General features: G+C 39.4%; 6 protein-coding genes across 8 annotated transcripts; 3 read left to right on the forward strand and 3 right to left on the reverse strand.

Moving 5' to 3' along the window:
* Positions 1-30: 30 nt before the first annotated feature.
* LOC132194146 (serine/threonine-protein phosphatase PP2A) lies at positions 31-5,082 on the forward strand. The gene is made up of 6 exons (XM_059615261.1): positions 31-306; positions 511-720; positions 1,824-2,087; positions 3,185-3,357; positions 3,413-3,520; positions 3,696-5,082. Exons 1-6 carry the CDS (start codon positions 205-207, stop codon positions 3,766-3,768), a joined length of 930 nt encoding a protein of 309 aa, XP_059471244.1. The 5' UTR covers positions 31-204; the 3' UTR covers positions 3,769-5,082.
* A 293-nt stretch (positions 5,083-5,375) lies between these two features.
* On the reverse strand, positions 5,376-6,243 carry LOC132194469 (uncharacterized). 2 transcript variants are annotated; one of them, XM_059615766.1, is made up of 3 exons: positions 6,089-6,243; positions 5,857-6,025; positions 5,376-5,662 (listed from the first exon to the last, which is right to left on the reverse strand). In XM_059615766.1, the coding sequence occupies exons 1-3, from the start codon at positions 6,131-6,133 to the stop codon at positions 5,475-5,477; spliced, it is 402 nt and encodes a 133-aa protein (XP_059471749.1). In that variant the 5' UTR covers positions 6,134-6,243; the 3' UTR covers positions 5,376-5,474. The 2 variants fall into 2 exon arrangements, with proteins under 2 accessions (XP_059471749.1, XP_059471748.1); XM_059615765.1 differs by having other exon boundaries at positions 5,725-6,025.
* Positions 6,244-6,387: 144 nt separating this feature from the next.
* On the reverse strand, positions 6,388-12,819 carry LOC132194466 (solute carrier family 2, facilitated glucose transporter member 3-like). The gene is made up of 11 exons (XM_059615762.1): positions 12,671-12,819; positions 11,983-12,077; positions 11,778-11,879; positions 11,031-11,191; positions 7,933-8,057; positions 7,744-7,884; positions 7,552-7,689; positions 7,306-7,499; positions 7,039-7,251; positions 6,877-6,979; positions 6,388-6,825 (listed from the first exon to the last, which is right to left on the reverse strand). Exons 2-11 carry the CDS (start codon positions 12,007-12,009, stop codon positions 6,554-6,556), a joined length of 1,476 nt encoding a protein of 491 aa, XP_059471745.1. The 5' UTR covers positions 12,010-12,077; positions 12,671-12,819; the 3' UTR covers positions 6,388-6,553.
* On the forward strand, positions 12,816-14,712 carry LOC132194468 (carnosine N-methyltransferase). The gene is made up of 7 exons (XM_059615764.1): positions 12,816-13,162; positions 13,225-13,420; positions 13,487-13,659; positions 13,715-13,855; positions 13,908-14,073; positions 14,128-14,361; positions 14,425-14,712. The coding sequence occupies exons 1-7, from the start codon at positions 13,056-13,058 to the stop codon at positions 14,551-14,553; spliced, it is 1,146 nt and encodes a 381-aa protein (XP_059471747.1). The 5' UTR covers positions 12,816-13,055; the 3' UTR covers positions 14,554-14,712.
* LOC132194465 (sec1 family domain-containing protein 2-like) lies at positions 14,531-20,203 on the forward strand. 2 transcript variants are annotated; one of them, XM_059615760.1, is made up of 12 exons: positions 14,531-14,607; positions 16,543-16,758; positions 16,811-17,056; positions 17,107-17,241; positions 17,295-17,456; positions 17,509-17,684; positions 17,734-17,971; positions 18,022-18,159; positions 18,212-18,407; positions 19,012-19,114; positions 19,172-19,324; positions 19,379-20,203. In XM_059615760.1, exons 2-12 carry the CDS (start codon positions 16,558-16,560, stop codon positions 19,590-19,592), a joined length of 1,962 nt encoding a protein of 653 aa, XP_059471743.1. In that variant the 5' UTR covers positions 14,531-14,607; positions 16,543-16,557; the 3' UTR covers positions 19,593-20,203. The 2 variants fall into 2 exon arrangements, with proteins under 2 accessions (XP_059471743.1, XP_059471742.1); XM_059615759.1 differs by lacking the exon at positions 14,531-14,607 and having other exon boundaries at positions 16,397-16,758; positions 19,379-20,202.
* On the reverse strand, positions 14,651-16,429 carry LOC132194467 (chitinase domain-containing protein 1). Its single transcript, XM_059615763.1, has 8 exons — positions 16,219-16,429; positions 16,009-16,158; positions 15,770-15,944; positions 15,598-15,707; positions 15,397-15,545; positions 15,231-15,334; positions 14,928-15,162; positions 14,651-14,866 (listed from the first exon to the last, which is right to left on the reverse strand). The coding sequence occupies exons 1-8, from the start codon at positions 16,345-16,347 to the stop codon at positions 14,725-14,727; spliced, it is 1,194 nt and encodes a 397-aa protein (XP_059471746.1). The 5' UTR covers positions 16,348-16,429; the 3' UTR covers positions 14,651-14,724.
* Positions 20,204-20,228: the final 25 nt, after the last annotated feature.

Raw genomic sequence — 20,228 nt, forward strand, 5'->3', positions numbered from 1 at the left:
ACTCGTGTGACGTCACAGTCGGCTCCACTTTACGAGTTATAAAAGAAACGACGATTGCCAACGCCATTTTGTACGAAACACAAACTTCACCTGTGTCAGAAAAAGCGGATATTTTCCTCGTATGCGATCGTGGACGAAGTAGTCGGCCAGTGCAATCCGTCGTTCTAGTTCTTGTTAGCCTAAGAATCCGTGCACATCGCCGCGATGGAGGAAAAAGCGTCGCTAAAAGAATTGGACCAGTGGATAGAACAGCTCAACGACTGCAAGCAGTTGACAGAGAGTCAAGTCAAGACCCTGTGCGACAAGGTGAGTACTTCATTACAACCGCTAATCAGCCCCCGTGTCCGCATTCGAATCCCAACTGCGGCGGCCACGGTGGTTTCCCGCCCCGGCGGCCTCCGACCGACGCGTGCGGAGGCGGCCGGTGGGCGGCCGCCACTTCATCGACCACCCGAGATGTATTTTGGGCGTGTGTGATTTATTAATAAACGCGCAATGACATGTTTGCAGGCCAAGGAAATCCTTTCCAAAGAGTCAAACGTGCAAGAGGTCAAGTGTCCAGTGACGGTATGCGGAGACGTGCACGGCCAGTTCCACGACCTGATGGAGCTCTTCAGGATCGGCGGCCGGTCGCCAGACACAAATTATTTGTTTATGGGCGATTACGTTGATCGTGGTTATTACTCCGTAGAGACAGTAACACTTCTAGTGGCGTTGAAGGTGCGTATTTATTATTTATTGATTGTGTTTATCACTTGTGCAAGGTCGCTGCTAATTAGTAAAGGTTTTGCATTGTGTAGGACCCTTTGAATGACGCCCCTGCGTCTCAGGTTTCTTGTTCCGTGTGGTGATAGTTGATCCCTCGAAGCTTTCTCAGGTGTGGCTTCGGTGCCGTGAGAGTCACTTTGCTCTCCAGAAAATGCTAGACTTGTACTTTAGATCGAAAGTCACTCTCTGACGTTGAGTTCGTTGGACGGAATTAAAATCTAAGGCTTCGTTTTTACCATTTAGGTTTATGTATTTTTATTGAACTTATGAATATTTTATTTGATGAAAACGGTTCCGATTTTGGTGTTTGCAACAGAGCCGAGAATTGAACATATTTTTTTACTTTTGATTATTAATGAGAAAGCTTTGTATGGGAAAGTACTAGGGGTTAAGAGAGCCGTCACAACACTTGTTTCTCAGAATGTGTTGTCCTTGCCTTCATTAAAATAATAATAGAACGGAAGCGGCCCTTGAGCCTGTGTGTCTAGTGAGTAATTTCCTGCACAGTTCAATCTCATTGAATGATTCATATGCTGGCTTTGTCATGTGGTACTTATTAATTGATGAAATGAAGTTGCAAAGAATAATTAGTGATTGATTATATTAAAAAAGAAATTGAATTTTGCTTCAATCATATTTTCAAGATTTTCCAGTTCCCAATTTTTATAAATTATAAACTAAAGCATGGTATTTTTCTACAAAATCTAACTGAAAATAGCTATTGGACAGCTTTTTTTAATAATAAAATATTGAACTTATATATCAAATTTTCATATTTGAAAATTTAGAAACATTCCTCTTTATACACTATTTATTTCAAATATCATCGAATCATGAAAAGCTAATTTTAAAAAAAAAATCTCATGCGGTAGATCAATACTTTAGATTAATTAGCATAAATAAATTTGTCTTCGGCGCACTTGAATCGGTATAACTTAAATTTAAATAAGAAGCACAACCTTGGTTATTGCTCCGCTGACGAAGGTCGTCCCTTGACTTTTGTCTGACCTTCTGTGCAACTTATGTTAATTACGATGGACTTTTTGTGTTCTCAGGTGCGCTACAGAGAAAGAATAACCATCCTTAGAGGCAACCACGAGTCGAGGCAAATCACCCAAGTCTACGGATTCTACGACGAGTGTTTAAGAAAATACGGCAACGCCAATGTGTGGAAGTTCTTCACAGACCTGTTCGACTACCTGCCCCTGACAGCCCTGGTCGACGGCCAAATTTTCTGTTTACACGGCGGTCTGTCGCCCTCGATCGACACCCTCGACCACATCAGGGCGCTCGACCGTCTGCAGGAAGTACCTCACGAGGTGAGTCAAAAAAGCTTTTCTCATCCTGAAAGTCGGTTTTTAGATTTTTGCATCGCGTATGACATCACATTAATGCGAAGCCCCTAAGTCGTTATCCAAACTCTGATATAAGAACAGTCAGAAATAAACTGGGAATTATTTTTCAAGGTGCCGGTTTTTTCAAACTTTGCTGATAACCTTAGGGTTTTTATTATGAAATTAGTAGGTAATATTATTAACCTTAATGAGAAATATTACTTAAATTTTGAACCAAGAACGTCATACAAAATATTTTTTAACTTTTGATTACATATTAAGGTTCTGTTTCTTGAGTGTAAATTGTGACTTAAAAACCCTTATCAAGTTGACAAATGAGGCTAAATGACCTCAGAATTGATATTGAAGAACCACGTAAAAGATAATTTTTTTTAACATTTACTTGATAAGTGAGAAGCGAAATCAATGTTTTTGTAGCATTGAATTAAATCATTTTTTGTTGGGCCTAAGCATGATATCTTGATAATTATTTAACAAAACGGTTAATAAAATATCCAACTTTTTGATTGCCAATGTCTGAAATTTACGTTAAAGATTCAAGTGACTAAAAACTTTTGCCGTCAATAAATCCCTTTTTATACTAAATTCCAGAAAATATTCCCTTGCAGAACTTTTAAAAGATCAATTCACTTGCACTCGATTTTCCACAACTTTGTTTATCATCAAAATTAGCAGAGTTTAAGTTAAGGACGAGTGTGCTGCCAACAAAATCAATCGCTGCTCTTATGCAGTGGTGCATCCCAAGGTTAATTAGAGTCGCCACAGGCGTCTGCTTCAATTGCCTTTGATCGCACGACTGCGCCTCAAATCATTCGGAAGAGACGCGAATTGCGCTCCAAACCTTGACAAGACAAAACCGCTGCAAATCCCAGATGAAAATGTCGATTGGAATTGTGCTGACAGTTTCAAAACAGTCTCTTGGGTGCATTTTCGCAACAGCTGAATCACATTAATTTGTTCTGATAATGCGTCACTGATATGACTTCACACCTCCGCCGCCATTGATTACGACTGAGATGTAAACACAACGCATGCTGACTCGTAATTTTTTTCCATTGCAGGGTCCCATGTGCGACCTTCTGTGGTCCGATCCTGACGACCGAGGTGGATGGGGCATTTCGCCCCGAGGTGCAGGCTACACCTTCGGACAGGACATCTCAGAAACATTCAACCACACAAATGGACTCACCCTCGTGTCTCGAGCTCACCAACTTGTTATGGAGGGATACAATTGGTTAGTTTTTACTTGATAAACCAGAAATTGTTACAAAAATTATTTCTTGTTTCAGGTGTCATGATCGAAACGTAGTGACAATTTTCTCTGCCCCCAACTATTGCTATCGCTGTGGGAACCAGGCCGCCATTATGGAACTTGATGACGCCCTGAAGTATTCATTGTAAGTTCAACAAAAGGAAATCATTTTATACAAATTGCGTCATGCAGTTAAAATCGACACCAGGTTTTCCCTTAGTTTTCATTTCTCCCCCCATAACTTGAATGTTGTTCAATTTTTAATTCAATTCTTACAAATCACTGATAACTTATTATCTAATCTCTCTTTTTCATTCCAGCCTGCAGTTTGATCCCGCTCCTCGTAGAGGGGAACCCCACGTCACCCGCCGGACACCCGATTACTTCCTTTAAGCCTAGGCTAAGGTCAGCTGGCGTGATTTAGCAGCAACCAAGTGGACCGAACACGCCACAAGTCCCAAAGCACACGCAGCTGTAGGTTCAACAACATTTGGCTGCATTTTATCCCAGCCTGAGGAGTAATTAAATAATTAATTATCGAAGATTACTATTGCAAAAAAGAAGTGTCGGTTGCTCGGCGCGAGGCCCCCGCGCGCTCCCTGCCCCCATGTTAAGAAAGCCACCGCAACGCTCACTGCATTTGAACCCTTGTTAACGCCGCTTTGGAAATTGGCGCGACGGAGTTCTCGAGCCGAGCAACAATGTGGAAATAATTAAGAGAAAAATAACCATGCAGAATGTCCTGTAAGCTAAGTTCTAGGCAAATTGTAATAGGTAACAAAAAAACACTGCTCTGTTTTGGCCATTGGTTGCGTGCTGTCCCAAGTTGACGGAGGCAATTCAGAATTGATACGTTAATCCATAGTACTTTGGTCTTACTTATCGTTAGGGTGTAAAGCTGTATAAAATGCTCTAATTAATAATATCCTTTTGTCATCAATGTTTGGTCGCTAACACTGAAAACGGTGAATCGAAACCTGTGTTTCGATCGTCAGTCTGTGGCATTATATCATCTCTAGTTTTAAGGGACACTTGTTATCTGCATTTTTGTTAATGATCCGCCCTACATTAAATTATTTATTCGTGCCCGGCATTGACTTGGAACAGCACATCTAAAGAAAATCTTTTTAACTGAAAGCACCCCTTTGCTTTCTGGGCCCCCATTTTTTTACATAAACATTATTGTGAATGGCCTCTGGCTTCCGGGCTTGTCCGGACGATGAGATTAGTTATGTGTGGTCACTTCTTCTCCCCAATTTCTTAATGAAACTATAGATTGTAAAATAATACAACAGATAATTAAACAAAGATGCTTCTGGACTCGCATTCAAGGTCACACGTCACAGCAGAGTTTTCGCAAAACAGGCTTCAATTTTTCATTGGAACCACCGCATACTGCTTCTTTCCTTTTGTTCTTGTACGATCAAGTATTAGACCGCCTGTTACATTATTTGATTATGCCGGATTATACATACTGCAAACGCGCGCGTTCCTGTGTATAAAATGAATGCAAATGTTCCGAGACAAAAAAGAACATTTGGAGCCGCCGACAATGGGTCTGCTTCTGTTGTTGATTTTCTTTTAAATGTGTACAATAATCATGAGCAAAACAATATGTGAGCGAGATATATTCTGAAATTGGTTGAAGATCTTATGTGATGTGCCTGGTTCAGACTGTCAGAAATAAACAACTCTGTGAATAATAAACACGCGCCTTTCATTCAGGATTGATTGCCCTTTGCTGAAATAAACAAATTGTCTCGTGGGAGTTGACTTGTATGGGCTCCTGGTGATAACCGACTGACGACCCGCCAGCTTTGGTCGAGTACGTTGCTGTGCATACATTTTGTTACCCAACTAGGGCAAGGCCCACTTCGTTTGGTGGCAAACACAAAGGAATGCGCCGGCCAAGGCTGTGGGCACCACTGGGCGCCCGACGGACATACAAAGAACCAGTTGAAATTGATCAATTGACATAGCGATATGTTTGTGTAGATAGTTCACTCCGCCACTTTATTGATTCTCTATTCTTTTTTCATACAAAATTATAAAAAATAATAATATTCTTTTTATGCACTTTAAAATTTAGATTCAGTCCATCAAATGTGAAATGGCAGTTGCTCAAAATTTCCAAGACTAGTGAGAGGCCGATTGTTTAATATTTCTTGATATTGCCTCTGTTTGATTGCTCTTTTGCTCCTCTCAAACACGGCCTGCACGCAGTAGGCCAACAGCGTAAGTAATGACATGGTGATGACAATAATCATTGCAGCAAAAACATAAGTCCCTGTTTAAACAAGAAATAAATCATGAAATAAATTTAGCTCCTTAACAATAAATTTATAATACAGAGATCAGATTCCTCTGAGAGAAAAGACCACTCTCCGGTAGGTTGAGATCGAGCCGAAGAGGCGTAGCAGCAAGTTCGGCCGTGAGGACCTGGGCAACATACGGACGGCATAGGTGGGAAGATCACCATACCTGTGACTGTGGTGCATCTTCCAGGTGCAGCACCCTTGACCTCCGAACGGCCACTGGACAGGACTGAGAAGAGCAGTGGTTCCTTGTTGAGATTTGGTGGAGAGCCGCAGCAGATGGCAACAGCTTGAGAAAGTGAGCCGGGGTCACAATGCTCAGAACATAGCGCTACCTATTTGTTGTAAAGTTGATTTATAATTATGGAGTAATTATTTGTGGTGATCCAGAAACACACCTCAGCACCAAAGAGAAATATGGAGAGAATGTTAAGACCTTTCATTTTGAGTTGAGGGCTTATGAAGAGCCAGTTGTAACCTCAGCGTCTTATCAGAGAAGAATGGAAGGAAATATATAAAATTTCACTCATTTTGATCATTTGTCATCTTAAACTTTGTCCTGGACGTACATTCAACACATAGTGTTATTGATTTACAATTAGTGTCAGCATTGTCAGCAACACTTACACAAGTAATAACAGGGTTCAAAAATCAAGTTGAATTTGTGATATACATACACTAAAAATATATATTAAAATCCGGAAGTGTGTATACAAAATTTATTAAAAAAGCGTATTTTCAACAAAGCCAGATCTGAAAGCCCAATTCAAGGCAGCGTGCAAAGTGCGAATAAAGTTAAAAATAAAAAATTTGGCATAAAAAACATTTGTGCATGATTTTTTTAAGTAAATATATTATATAGTTTAGGATTCTTTGGTCGGCGACTCTTCCTGAAGAGCGATTTCTTCTGAGCTCAACTCATTAGATCCTGCAGGATCTATTCCGAAGGTTTCCGGCAGTTTTTTCCAAACCAAAAAAGTAAGAATCACTGTAGACGTGGCAAAAGGCAGGAATGAAAGAGCGCCGATGGCAGATTTTACGGAAGGGAAAGTCATGCCGACTAAAAAGTTGGCTCCCCAGTTAGCCATGCTCCCCAACGCCATTCCAGCCGAGCGAGGTCCAACCGTGAAGAGCTCTGAATTCAACACTATAAGGTTAAAAAATTTTAATTGTTAAATTTTGTTACCTGAGGCAATGAAATATGGAATGGGTCCCAGTCCCAATCCATAGAAAAATACATAAGAAAGCATTGCCACGACCGAAACATAAGACAACCATGAAAATTGTTCCTGAAATTTATTTTTTGTAAATTTATTTTTTAGGTTAAAATATCTATCACTGATTTTACCATAAAGTAAATTGAAACAGCCAGCAGTAAAAGGCACACAATTACAGTCGTGCAGCTAAAAAGCATCAAGGCGCGCCGACGGAATCGACCAATGAGGAAAGTTGCGAGTGCAGCCACAAGGAAATTGACAACTCCAGCGCCAATACTGGCGTACTGGCTACTCTCTTTGTTCAGTCCGGCACTCAGAAATATGGGCACGGAATAGTAAAATACCTTTTTTAAATAAAATTTTAAGTGTAAAAAAATACGAAAAATAGAGGTTCATACAGCATTGATGCCGCTCAACTGTTGTCCTCCTTGCATGGCGCAAACCAAGATGAGGGGCCAACGGAGAGATTTTGATTTGATCAACCGAACAATTCCCCACTGGCCTGCGCTAATTTCTCTCAGACTTGCAGCCTTTGTTTCTAGGATTTCAGTTTTTAAGGCACTCTCGGGAAGACCTCGAAGTCTTGAAAGCGCTGAAAATTTTAATTTTTAATTATGATACAAGTGCAAGATTATAAAAATTACCTTTTGTGCATTTGTCCTCGTCTTTCTTTATGACGAACAAATATTTTGGGCTCTCGGGCAGGTAAGGCAAAAACGCCATGCAGATCAAAACTGGGATTCCGTATAGGCCAAGTAAGTAATGCCAAGTTTCAGCAGAACCTGCAAATGTAAATTAGCAAAGAAAATTAATTTTTTTACGAGAAAAAAACTTGCCTAAAATAAATTCCAGTCCCAAAATTTGTGACACAAGAACGCCGAAGCAAATGCCGAGCGGGCAAAGGACTCCCATAGGCCCTCGCAAGTCTAAAGTGACAACCTCCATCATGTACATTGGCACAACGCTTGTGGTCAGTCCTGCAAAAATTGATGCGTAAAAATAATATTATTATAAAAACAGCTAACCAGATGAAAGTCCAACAAGGAAGCGTGCGATGATCAGCATTTCAACGGATTTAGCAATTGGAGTTGCAACAAAAAGTGCTGCAGCCACTGCTCCCAATAGGTTATTCACAAGGATGGCTCCTTTACTAAAACAATAAGAAAAGAATGATAAAGAAAAATCTATTAACATGGTTTTGTGCAGTTTTGTGTATATTTCAAAGAAACGAATTAATATATAAAATTTTTAAAGACCTATTGAAACTTGTAAAATTAAAAATTTTCAAACATTAATTTTATTGATTATATTAAATTTATACACATGCTTTTTCTTCAAACTTAATTTTAAAATTTTAAACTATTATTAATTAGATTAATTATTTAAGTTCATTTTTAAAAACATAATATTCTCTTTATTTAAGATTATTTTTCAATTTTTAAGGAAAAAAAAACAAATCAAATTTTCCTTTACAATTTTATAACTTTTATTTGAATAGTTATGTATTCATGTATTTCATTTTGTTCATTAAAATAATAGGAGTTATTGCAACAATGGTTTTTCTGCTGGAATTTTTGAAACTCAAAAATCTTGAGCTTCTGATTCTTGGAGAAATTGCAATTGTTGCATTCAAATTCAAACGCTAACGGCCGTTCTCAGCAGTCGCATCTCTCAGACAAAATTCTTTCCTCGTCAGCAACTCCTAGATAATTCTTTTCAAAAATGAACCACCAATGGAAGGCACCGTCCACGACCACGAGCAGGTCTTCCGCCAGCCGAATTTCGTCTGGCACCGGCGACACCGCCCGAACTTCAAATTCGGCGACCTCGGGCAAGAGCACCGCGAAGTCGTCGGCCAAGGCCAGCGAACTTCTGCAGCCAGAGGACGTGATGGCGTCGCTCAAGAACATGCTCTTCCCGCGCAACTGCGACACCCTGTGTCTGCTCGGACAGGACTCAACACCACTGTCCGGCTACCCGACGGTGCAGAAGTTGAAGCTCATCTACTCGCTGATGGTCGAGAACCAGGTCAAGCAGTTCAAGGCCAGCGTGGTGGTCAAGCAGCAGCCCAGGTCGGCCGAAGGGCAGCGCCTCTTCAGCCGCGAACTGGCCTTCTACAGACACGTCGACCCGCAGCTGCGCCACGTCATGGTGCAGACGATGCAGTCGCCGGTGCCCCGAGGATTTCTGACCAGGGGCGTCTGCGAATTCCCCAAACACCGCAACCCCTCGCAGCCCTTCCACAAGGGCGCCCCTGAACCCGGCTGCGACACCAACGGACCTTCGGTGCTGGTCCTGCAGGATCTCCACGTCGACGGATTCAGGCCAGCCTATCAGCAAACGGAGATGGATTTCCGACACTGCTCGGCCGCCCTCAGGGCTCTGGCCGTACTGCACGGCAGCTCGGCCGTCGTCGACCGCTCAGACCCCAAACTGAAGAGGGGCTCCTACTTGAAGACGGCCTTCCCGTTTTTGGTGCCAGACAAGTAAGAAAAGTTTCTTAAAAATATATTAATTTATTAATTGTATTCATTTAAAAGCGAAATATAGAAGAAAATGTTTTGAAAGCAATAAAATGTTGACCAGATATAGATTCATTCCTAGAAAGAAAGAAAAATACATTGTGACAGAATTCCAAAATTCAAAATGAACAATAGCTAAATTTAAATTAATGAGTATTAACGAATTTGCGTGTTTAAAAAAAAAAAAGTAAAAAAGATGTAATAAATTTAATTTTCTTTCTCTAAATAGGAAATAAATTTAAAATAATGGAAATGATGGAAAGATAAAAAAGCAGCAGTTAATTTAAAAATTTCAACTTTTCAGGTGCATGACGAGTGCGCTGGAGAACCTGTACGAGAGGGGCATGCGAGTGATCGGCGCCCTGGGCCCGCACATGGAGCCGCAGCACCTCCTCCCTGGCCGCGACGTGAGCAGGGTGGTGCGCTTCGTCCAACGCCACTTGCACCGTCTGCTCGAGGAAATCCTGACGCCCCAACCTGAGCACCTCAACACCCTGTGCCACACCAACTGCCTGAACGCAAGCAACCTGCTATTCATCCAGGACCAGCGTCACCGACCCGTGCAGTGCAAGCTTATCGGCCTGGGCCAGGTGCGGTACTGCAGACCGGCCGTCGACATCTCGCTCATCCTCTTTTGCGCCGCCGACCGAGAAGTCCGGTCTTCAAAGGTGCAAAAAATTTAATAGATAATAAAACAATAATCATAAAAAGTTATATTGACAAAAAAATGACCGATAAAAATTAGTAAAATTTTATGAACCTGTGTTGAATATTTTTTTTTTCATTCCAAAAATTTTAAAAAAGCTTCATAAATTGACAAAAAATTTAAGAATTTCAATTGTTAATGTTAAAAATTAATTTTAAATTTATGAACAAAAGAAATCGGTTAAGAAAATTTTGTGTAAAAATTGAAAAATATGTTCATTTTTTAATTTTATGGGGAAAAAATATTTTTTCTGCAATTTTTTAAAATTTTATAGGTGCCTTCTGCATAACTAAAATGGGCACAGGGCGACTAGACTTTGCCTGATTCAGCAGAAAAAGCATATTTTTTTTTCTTTTAATTGATTTAATTAATTTGTGTTTGAAGGTCAATCTCTTGCTGGAAGTGTACCGAGAGGAGTTCAACAAGACGCTGGAAAAGTGCCAGAAAAAGCACCACTCGGCCTTGCCGACCTCGGTTGGATTACTGAGCAGCAGCCACCTGGCTGAGGCCCTGATGGAGACCAAACTTCTCGGCGTGGCCCTGAGAGCCATGGTTGTGGCCACCGAATTTGGGGCGGCCAAGCAGGGCTTGTCCGACGAAGAGACGGCCGTGAGGGAGTTCAGCAAGAACAAGCAGTACCGCAGCAGGACCACCGAGGCCGTCCGAGACCTGATGGAGACCATCGAGCCCTACATCGGCGACTGCTGGCTCTCCTCCGAGCACAGGGAGTGCCCCCACCACACGCACCTGACCAAGTACAAACCCAACCCTGTGTTGCTCGCCAAGACCAAGCACACGGCCGACGACTAAGCGAGGAGACAAAAGTCTAGCACATATTTCGAAAAATGAAGCAGAATAAATTTAAAAATTGAAAATATGATTTTGATTCACTCACCGTCCCCATTTATCTGCAAACCAGCACCCGGAAAACGAGCCTAGTGTGCCTCCGATGATATAGACGGACACCACCCATGACCAGAAAATGTCCAACGAGTACTCGCTCAGTTCTGTCGAATACCGCTCGATGATAGTTTGGTTGCAGAATTCTTTTATTATCTAGAAAAAAAAATTTCAAACTTAACGGAAGCGTGGTAATTTGAACATTGGAAACTTAAATAATGATGATCCTTCGCTTCATATTATTACAAACGAAATAAAACAAAGCCATATTTCCATAAAAAATATTCCAGAATTTTAATTACAATTTAAATAAAAAGAGAATTCATAATTAGTGAAGATTAAAGAAAAAATACAAAATTTAATTTTCTTTTGGGAATTTGAAAAAGTATGCAAAAGGCATACCCTGCAAATAAAATAAAATAATCTAGCACAAGACATTTTTGATATCTAAAATTAATTTTGCTCTCGAAGATTAATTTGATTTTCAAGATAAAACTAGAAGTTAAAAATAATGCAAACAATGATAAGAAAATCTTTCAAGTGCCAGGTGCTAGCCTATCAAAAAAAAAATATGTATTAATATGAAAATCTGCTTTATGTAGCAAACTATTATAACATTTACATAATTTTTTTCATTGAAAGGAATTTTTATTTTGCAGCAATACTTCCAGAATCATAAATAAAGAATAAAAATAATGCTTTTTCCCAATTTATGAAAAATAATCATTAATTTGTTCCATACCAATTGAGGAGTGTTTATAACTCCGATGTTGTACCCTGCTGGCACCGATGACCCCAGAAAAGTGACAACAGCCGCCGCTAACAGAGGCCATGTTAAGGTCGACTGAAAAAAATTGAAAGAAAATGAAAATTTGCAGATATAAAAGAAGGTAATAAATAAATAAAACATGCAAATATTTTAAATATTTGGCCGACAAAAGTGATACCTTGGTGCTTTGAATTTCGCTAGCCATTTTACAGTATAGTAGTTCTGTTCCTATCAGATACTATCACGTATTGTCATGGTACTGGAGGTTTTTATCTGAGGGAAAGCAAAGAGTGAAAATACAATTACGTATGTAATACAATTATAAGTATAGTGTTCATAAATGTTCTTATTGAACACAGTCAAGTCTTTGTTATTTGAATTCTTTTATATTCTATATAATATAGTTCTAAATGTTCCTGTTCAATAGAAAAATTATTTTTGTAATAATTCCATAAGACAATCAAATTGTTTATTATTTAGACGCAGATATATAGAATCTTTCGAGTTGCCAAAAAAATTGCAGCAGCAGCAGCAATGTATTTTCCGAGATAAGATTTTTATCTATGAAGTTACATGTAAATAAAATTGCCAATATAAATAAATTGCAAGATAATTTTTTTTTCAATATAAAAACCATCAAAAATTAAAACTAAAAGCCTCTTATAAAAGGAGATAAATAGAAACAGACAGAATTTTGCAAGATAACACAAACGGATGAGGTTTTGCGCATGAAAAAGTGCATTATGTTTGAATTGAGGGGTTCTTTCACACCGCGCGCGTGTATTTATGAACTTTAAAAAAACAATTTAACCTGTACAAATTTTTTTATTATAAATGTATGTATTTATGAACTTTGGACAACTCACTCTGTGGGGTATCCGCGGTCTAAAAACTCACGGTGCTTGGCTTTCTTCCGAGAAAAGCTGATCGACTGCCTCGTCGCAGTCCTAATAATTATTTTTTGTTTTTCAACGAAAGGGGCGTGGCCGCCGGAGCACGTTTTATTCGTCATCTGCGGCGCGTCTCGTCGTCATGTTTTGCCTGCCTCGTTTGTCTGGCACGCAAACCCGCGCAAAGACTGGCCGGCCTTGTTTACAATTAGCGTTGTCACATTTCTCGCTCTCAGGATATAATCCTCTCAATTGAGTGGAAGAGTCCGAAGGACAAATTAACGCTGCACAGAGTTTACGTGCGACCCACTGAGGAATCCGACAGACACACTCCTCAGCTCTTTTGAATCGACGACAGAGAATGGCCGAGGCCGACGTGCGAAACAACGGAGACCGGAACGGCGTGTCCGCCGACGAGGAAGAGTATCGCCACTTTTTGCGAATTATCAACGCCTACAAGCGATACAAGTAACGGAAAATTCGTTGTGATTTTGTTTAATGAAAACAAATGGAACCATTTTTTTTTGCAGAATCTGCAGCTTGAACAAGTTGGCAAAGACCGAGAAGTATTTGTGCGAACTGCCAGAGCACCACCGCGAATTGTTGTCCGGCTACAAGGAGCACCTTTACCGAGTGTCCGACTGCATCGCCAGAAATGACTTGGTCATCCAGCAAATTTTGCAACACGTCAACATGTTTGAAGAGGCGTCGCCATTTCAAGTTTCGGTATAAAATTTATAATTAATTTTTCGTGGCAAATTTGTACAAGTTCTAAAATTATTTCTCATTTAGATGAGAGAGGAAAAAGACATTGGGCCTCCGACTCTGGGGGAAATCGACAAGGTGATAGCCACCATCAAACAGCTAGTCCGAGACTGGAGTAAAGATGGAGAGGAAGAGAGAAACGCTTGTTACCTGCCCATTATCGAGGAAATCCAGAGACAATTTCCTGATGATCCTCTTAGGTATTTAATTTTGAACTTTATCCTATGTTGCTTATTTATATTTGGAACGTTCCAGACCCAAGGACGAAGTGAAAGTTCTTGTGCCTGGGGCTGGTCTAGGGAGACTGGCGTTCGAAATTGCAAGCCGGGGGTACGTCTGCCAAGGAAACGAATTTAGCCTTTTCATGCTGCTGGCCTCAAACTTTGTTCTGAACAAGTAAAAATATTTAGTTCCGTTTTTATTACGTGTAACTTGTTTTAAAAATCAGATGCTGTGGAGTCAATTTGCATTCAATTTGTCCTTGGGTCCATCAGAGTATTAACGTTTTGAAGGCTGATGACCAGGTCAAAGAAGCCTGGTTTCCGGATGTTAATCCAGCAGATATTTTGTGCGAGGACGGTCAATTCTCAATGGCTGCTGGAGATTTCTTAGAGGTGCAATTTTTTTAATGTTTTTATGATTAAATTCTTGAGGCTGAAGTTTTGCAGATTTACAAAGAGCCTGACGCTTGGGACTGCGTTGCGACCTGCTTTTTTATTGACTGCGCTCACAACATTGTTGAGTTTGTGGAGACAATATATCGAATCCTCAAGCCAGGTGGGGTTTGGATCAATTTGGGCCCTCTTCTGTACCACTTTGCGGATATGAGAGGAGAAGACTCAATCGAACCGAGTTTCGACATCCTCAAAGACATTATCATCAAGTTTGGTTTTGAGTATTTGGTAGATACTTATTTTTTTAACCTTAAGTAGATAAAATAAAAGTTCTTTCTGTTATGATTACAGAAAGATGACACTAAAGTATTGAGCTCGTACACACAGAATCCAAAGTCCATGATGAAGTACACATACGAAAGTGTTTTCTTTGTGTGTAGAAAGCCAAGCGAGACAGAAGAAATGGTTTCAAGCAGCTGAACCCTAGCCACAAACATAGAGTGTGTGTTAAGTGTTGAATGCCAGCAGGAGAAGGTACACCAATTAATTTTTTTATCTTTGAAATAAAAGCATCAAGAGTTAACTGATTTTGACAAATCAATATCAAAAACTTTACATTGTAACAACCATTTTATTGCTATAGAAAAAAAATTACAACAAATCGTAGAAAAAGTCGAGGCCCTGGCCAATTTCCCAAATTGAAAGTCCAGTGCCAAATTCCTCGGCAAGTCTAATTCTTCTCAAAATTGAATAAGGCGTAGGGTAAAATATAATATGGCTTGAATCCGATTTCCTACAAATTAGAAAACAAAATAATATTAACTAATACACCACTAAGTAAAAGAATAGCTTACTTGAGCTCAATAAAGTTCTCCTCCGAGTTGTCATCGTACTTGAGCTTTTCCGCAGGCTTCACATTTTCCAAGAGTTGCAAAAAGTCCCTTCCTAAAATCGGGCCTCCTCCATTAATTGTGAAATCCATCCCATAAAAATTCAGCCCTAGCAAAATCTTCTCCCTATTTGCATCGTTGCTGTCTGGCACCAAAGATTCGACACAATCTTTCATCCATGGCAGTGGACTGCTCGGGCCTATAGATTTTAGTTAAATTTATCAAATTTATATTTTTAATTGAGCCCATCTTAAAAAATTGTCTCACCGGGTCTTTGCACTGATGAAAAGTCGTAGGTCATCAGTGAGAAGTAATTTATATCATTTGCTAGGCGATCAAAATCTGTCTTATCGAAATATTCAAGTTCTCGGCTTTAAACAAAAATTTTTTTTTTTTGCTTTAATGTTTAATTTTGAATTAAATAAACACTCACTGCCTTATTGGTGGCAAGACTAGGATGGTGATGAAGGAACTTTTCCTCATTGCTCTTGCTAAATTTCTCGTCATAACAGACAAGGGCTCTTTTGCTTGACCTCCGAGCTGTGACCAAAACTCAAGTACGAGTCCGTCAAAGTTGTGTTTCTATTTTTACAAACTTAATATATATTTTTAGTAACATAATTTTTAATTTAACCTGGCAGATTTTAACCAAAACTTGGCCCAGTCTTGTTTGCTCAGCTTGGCTTTTGAGCACTGAAACAAAATCCTCTCCTCTCCACTCATCAAATAGTAGTCGGGGTACGACTTTTAAAACAGAAAATGTTTTTGAATTAAGAAATATTTTTCAACTAATTATTATATTATACTTTTGATACTGGGGTTGTTTTTCCTCAATTTTGAAACCCAACCGTTGTCGACGTCATGTTCTCCGGTAATTGTGTAGGATCCTTCAACGCTTCTTTTCACTTGTAACCACACCGGTGAAATCAAATCAAATTTTTTCGTAAATTTTTCAGCAATCTCGTAACCTTTGCTGTTCCACTAATAAATTTTTTTTTATGTAAATCAATTTTCTTAAAATAATGTTTTGCACGGTTTAGCATACAGGGGTAACATAAGCTAATACTGTGGTTGTGTTGTGGTGCTTCACATCAACATCTTTGTGATAGGCAGCATTTTGTGCTAATATGTCTTTTGCTCTCACAGAAGGAGCAAGCAGTCCTCTCGTCTCTAAACTTTCCTCTACTGGGCCTTCCTGAAAAGTGGTTTTATTTTATCATACTTTTATTTGCAAAAAAAAAAATTAAAAACTTACAAAAGTTTTAATGTTAAGTTTTTTGACAGCTTTCTTCTTTTTGTCACTTTTCGTCAAAGTGCCATTTATCGGTGAAAGGCCGAGGTAAATTATTAAAATAAGCAAGTACGTTTGCCGGCGTGTCAACATTTTCAAAAATTATCTAAAAAAGCACTGCTGTCCGAAAAAAACAATTTTGATTCTGGTTCGAAACAAGTCATAAGACACGCCTCCTTTGTATGTGGCACGCCCTTCTCCGGCCTCCCCGCGGTGTTTATTTTTATTGACACCTTAAGGTGTCAATAAAAATTGCCAGACGGAGGGTTGACTTGAACTGGACAGCAGGCTGACCCTTGAGAAATGAGTCCAAAGGATGACAGGTGGGACTCCAGTCTCGACCACTTCATCAACTTCTGGTGGTCAGAGGTCATGAAGAAGGTCAAGGATGCAATTGTCTTCATTGACAATCCAGCAGCTGAATGTTTGCACTGGAACTTGGGTGGTGCTCAGGCACTCTTCAACGCAGGGGCTCTTGGCGTGAAGGAACTCTCACCCCTTGAGGTAATTCATTGTTCATTCAAAATTAAATAATTTTTTTAATTATGTTCTATAGACTGGAACAAAAGAGCAGCAGAAAGCAGTTTTCCTCACTTCAGAAGATGTTGGTGGAGTTACGGAGATGGCAATCAGAGACATAATCCTTGGCTCAAGGTTCGAGCATTGCATCGTGATCACCGCAGCGCCTGCCACAATTCACGCCTCCATCAAAGCCACCGACAGTCAACCAGTAGACGACCCTAACAATCTCCGAGCTTTTGTGGAGCTGGAAAATCGACTTCTGCGCTGGATGGGAAATGCTGTAAAATACAAGCCAAAATTGGTGATATTTTTCTGATTGAATTTTTTCAGTATTGTCCTCAGCAGTCTTACACCAGTGAAGTTCTCTATTGTCCTTTGTTTGCTGCTCAACTGCAGGAAAATGTTTTTATCATGCCACCCTTCAGTGATTTTATGGGCGAATTAGGCCCCCAGGCTCTGGAAAAGGTTGCACTTAAATTTTTAGTATGTCAAATTATTTAATTTGCTAAATTAAACAGAAATTCAGCATCAACCCAAAGCATATGGACCACTTGGCAGCATGTCTGCACAGCCTGATGGCCTTCTTTAGCGCTAGGGAAGACGTTTTCAGTGTCGGAGAATTGAGCTCTGCTTTGGCTGCAAAATTGGATGCCCTTCCAGCAGCAAGAACTAGAAGAAAGGTTCTGCATTAAATTTATTCTTAAATAGTTAATTCATTTATTTTTTTTCCAGACAGCACAAAATCGTCTCAGCATAATTCTCTTTGACCGAGGGTTGGATTTGGCCACGGGTTGTAATTCCGACACATCCAACTGCCTCTTGGACCGCATTCTCTCTGTCCTTCCACCTTTCCCTGGTCATTCAGCTGAGAGATGTGTCGACATGTCTTCACTTTGCATTGCCACAAGGTAATTTTGTTCGATTGAAGTTTTCAATTTTTTGAGTGAGAAATTTTAGAAAAGCTCCATCTGGTCTCCCATTGCCACTTGTCCCAGGCTGTGCTCTTCAACCTGCAGGAATTTCTACATTTATTGAAGCATCCTCCGTAAAAGAGGGACTTCTGAGTGTCCAACGAAGCATCCTCGAAGCCTCAAAAGGTACCCCGACTATTCGAGTCACAGCCGAGTCTCTGGCAAAGCGAGCAAAAGCGCTTGCACTTCACGGAGGCCTCCAGCAACATGCCAATTTGCTCCAAGTAATAATCACTAGGATTTTGAAATTTTGTTTAACGCTTAATTATTTTAGCAATGTCTGGCGGTAATTCAATGTACTGGAGGACCCGATTCAACATCTTTGGAGCTTTTGGCTGGAATGCAAAAAGTCCTTGTCCAAAATTTAGCAGTCGAAGATGGAGAAAAAGGATTTTCAGATGTTGTCAAACAGGTTCGTCTTAATTCTAACTCCTGTGTACTTTTATTTCATTTAATTTTGTTAGATCACAGCATTGCTGAAAACTAGGAAGGAACGAGATTTGAAACTCGATGCTGTTATTCTGCTTTTGATCCACATATTTTCTCTTGCGGGATCAGAACATAACCTTATTGTGTCTGCAGCTGAAGAAATCAAAGCAGCAGAAGCAGCACTTTCTGAAGCCTTGCTGGAAGACTGCCAAGCCTCGGAGAATAACTGGCGTAAGAAAATAGTTATTGGTGCTCCCAACATATTTAAATTTTAAGCCGTATCAGGTATTTTCACGCAAAAAAAAGAACATAGAGTAATTTAAGATTCGGATGATCAGTTTATTATTCAAAGCAGTTAAAAATTCCTGAGAAACTGGATGAAATTATTAAGTGATTTGACTTTTTGCTTAAACTTATTTTTTGCCACGCTTCTTCTTCTTTTGAGCATTTTGCCATGGGAATCCTCTGCATTTTAGCAAATCCTGAACATTATGACAAATAAAGTAAGCATTTTCCATGGCTGTCTCGCTGAACACGTCCACTACATAGCGCGCTATATATTAAAAAAAAAACTTTAATCCCTTTTAAAAATTTTTACCAAAAGGCTACTTTTTGACTTTCCCTCGGACTTCCTTGATCCTTTGGCAGATGCCTTCTTCCCTCCTTTTTGTTTCTTGTCACCCATAATGACGACAGAAACTTTATGTTATGGCATTAAAATTTTCAAAACTGATAAATAAATATGTGTTGCCTGGCAACCTCTGCTACTTGCTAGTATTGTAAAATACTGTCGCTTGCTGCCTATAACATAAATAAAACTTGCCAATAATTTTAGCTGGCGTCATAAATGATGAGGTGCAGTCTTCTAGAGTGTCAAGTGAAATATTCAAAAAGCTGAAATTTGTAGCGGAGGCAAGGAGGAAAATGACAAAATACAGGTCAGTAATAATAAAAATTTTTTCAGCCAGGAAATAATTTAAAATTTTTTTCTGCAGGAATCTTATTACTAGGCAAAGCTCCCAGCAGCCAGCTACAGTGACTCCGCTCTTGCCAACTATCGTCGATGACTGTTTGAACAAAAACAATTCACCGGAACTCAGTTCTGACATTATTTGTTCTATTCAGGGAAGCTCTCGAGGCGCGCTAGGGTATACATAAATTCACATTAAAAATTGCTTGGTTTTTAATATAAATTTTTTCAGGTTATTCCTTGGATCTGCCAAGACCCATCCCTCTGATAATCCCTTGATTGTGGTCTTGGTGTTGGGTGGCATCACGGGAAGTGAAATACGAGCCATTCAGAACTCTGCGTCCCTCAACGGGAAGCATGTCATTATTGGTTCCACTAGACTCATCACTCCTAGAGACTGCCTCCATTATGTTTATCCTACTGCTTTGGTCACTCCAATTCTGTGATAATTTTTGGATTTTAATTTAAAAAAAATTGGTTATTTCATTAAATTGTAGAGTATAAACATAGAAAAATATTGTATTTTAGATGTATATTATATACAATTCCATTCAACTTATGACTTGAAAGTTAAAAGGGAGTGGGAGAGCGTTTATACATAATATATAATGTTAACTTTCAAACATTGTACCGTGGGAACGTCTTTATAGAAAGGCATCAAAATGCTTTTAAGATTGCAGGAAAGGGGAGAGGTGGTGTTGTTGAACTACTTTGATGTTTCAAAAAAAAAATTAATTGAAAATAAGATACATGCTTTAAAAGCTTTCACTAATATTCAATTCAAATTTTCCAAATTTGTACTTTTTTTATTTTTAAACCATTCTTTTGGAAAGATTAGTTAGAGGTAGAAGGGAAAAACTTTTTAATCATAGTTCATGATGTTTGCTGCACTTGTTCAGGGGCTGGGGGCTTATCATACACTTGCTGTTTGTGTAATGAGAAAAACTGGTTAATCGATTTACCATTTCATCGATATACATAATGTAAAATGTTTCCTCCTCTTCAGGTTTAGTTTATCGCAGATTTATCGTTTATCAATAAAACTTTTTAAGATTATTTCTGATTTCTATAGTTGAAAAAAA

Source organism: Neocloeon triangulifer, unplaced genomic scaffold (assembly GCF_031216515.1).
Source record: "Neocloeon triangulifer isolate White Clay Creek 2 clone unplaced genomic scaffold, ASM3121651v1 ptg000006l, whole genome shotgun sequence".
NCBI lineage: Eukaryota > Metazoa > Arthropoda > Insecta > Ephemeroptera > Baetidae > Neocloeon > Neocloeon triangulifer.

Bases quoted from the DNA above. Each gene is read 5' to 3' on its own strand.
- LOC132194468 (XM_059615764.1), top strand. From the start codon at position 13,056: ATGGCCGAGGCCGACGTGCGAAACAACGGAGACCGGAACGGCGTGTCC. The intron at 13,660-13,714 runs GTATTTAATTTT...GGAACGTTCCAG, and splicing joins TTTCCTGATGATCCTCTTAG to ACCCAAGGACGAAGTGAAAG. The intron at 14,362-14,424 runs GTAGATACTTAT...TTATGATTACAG, and splicing joins AGTTTGGTTTTGAGTATTTG to AAAGATGACACTAAAGTATT.
- LOC132194467 (XM_059615763.1), bottom strand. From the start codon at position 16,347: ATGTTGACACGCCGGCAAACGTACTTGCTTATTTTAATAATTTACCTC. The intron at 15,708-15,769 runs GTATAATATAAT...CTGTTTTAAAAG, and splicing joins AAACAACCCCAGTATCAAAA to TCGTACCCCGACTACTATTT. The intron at 14,867-14,927 runs GTAAGCTATTCT...TCTAATTTGTAG, and splicing joins GAGAACTTTATTGAGCTCAA to GAAATCGGATTCAAGCCATA.
- LOC132194469 (XM_059615765.1), bottom strand. From the start codon at position 6,133: ATGAAAGGTCTTAACATTCTCTCCATATTTCTCTTTGGTGCTGAG. The intron at 6,026-6,088 runs GTGTGTTTCTGG...TACAACAAATAG, and splicing joins TATTTCTCTTTGGTGCTGAG to GTAGCGCTATGTTCTGAGCA. The intron at 5,663-5,724 runs GTATTATAAATT...TTGTTTAAACAG, and splicing joins CTCAGAGGAATCTGATCTCT to GGACTTATGTTTTTGCTGCA.
- LOC132194466 (XM_059615762.1), bottom strand. From the start codon at position 12,009: ATGGCTAGCGAAATTCAAAGCACCAAG. The intron at 7,500-7,551 runs GTAATTTTTATA...TAAAATTTTCAG, and splicing joins CGAGGACAAATGCACAAAAG to CGCTTTCAAGACTTCGAGGT. The intron at 6,980-7,038 runs GTAAAATCAGTG...AATAAATTTCAG, and splicing joins CTGTTTCAATTTACTTTATG to GAACAATTTTCATGGTTGTC.
- LOC132194465 (XM_059615760.1), top strand. From the start codon at position 16,558: ATGAGTCCAAAGGATGACAGGTGGGACTCCAGTCTCGACCACTTCATC. The intron at 18,160-18,211 runs GTTCGTCTTAAT...TAATTTTGTTAG, and splicing joins TTTCAGATGTTGTCAAACAG to ATCACAGCATTGCTGAAAAC. The intron at 19,115-19,171 runs GTCAGTAATAAT...TTTTTTCTGCAG, and splicing joins AGGAAAATGACAAAATACAG to GAATCTTATTACTAGGCAAA.
- LOC132194146 (XM_059615261.1), top strand. From the start codon at position 205: ATGGAGGAAAAAGCGTCGCTAAAAGAATTGGACCAGTGGATAGAACAG. The intron at 721-1,823 runs GTGCGTATTTAT...TTGTGTTCTCAG, and splicing joins CACTTCTAGTGGCGTTGAAG to GTGCGCTACAGAGAAAGAAT. The intron at 3,358-3,412 runs GTTAGTTTTTAC...TTCTTGTTTCAG, and splicing joins GTTATGGAGGGATACAATTG to GTGTCATGATCGAAACGTAG.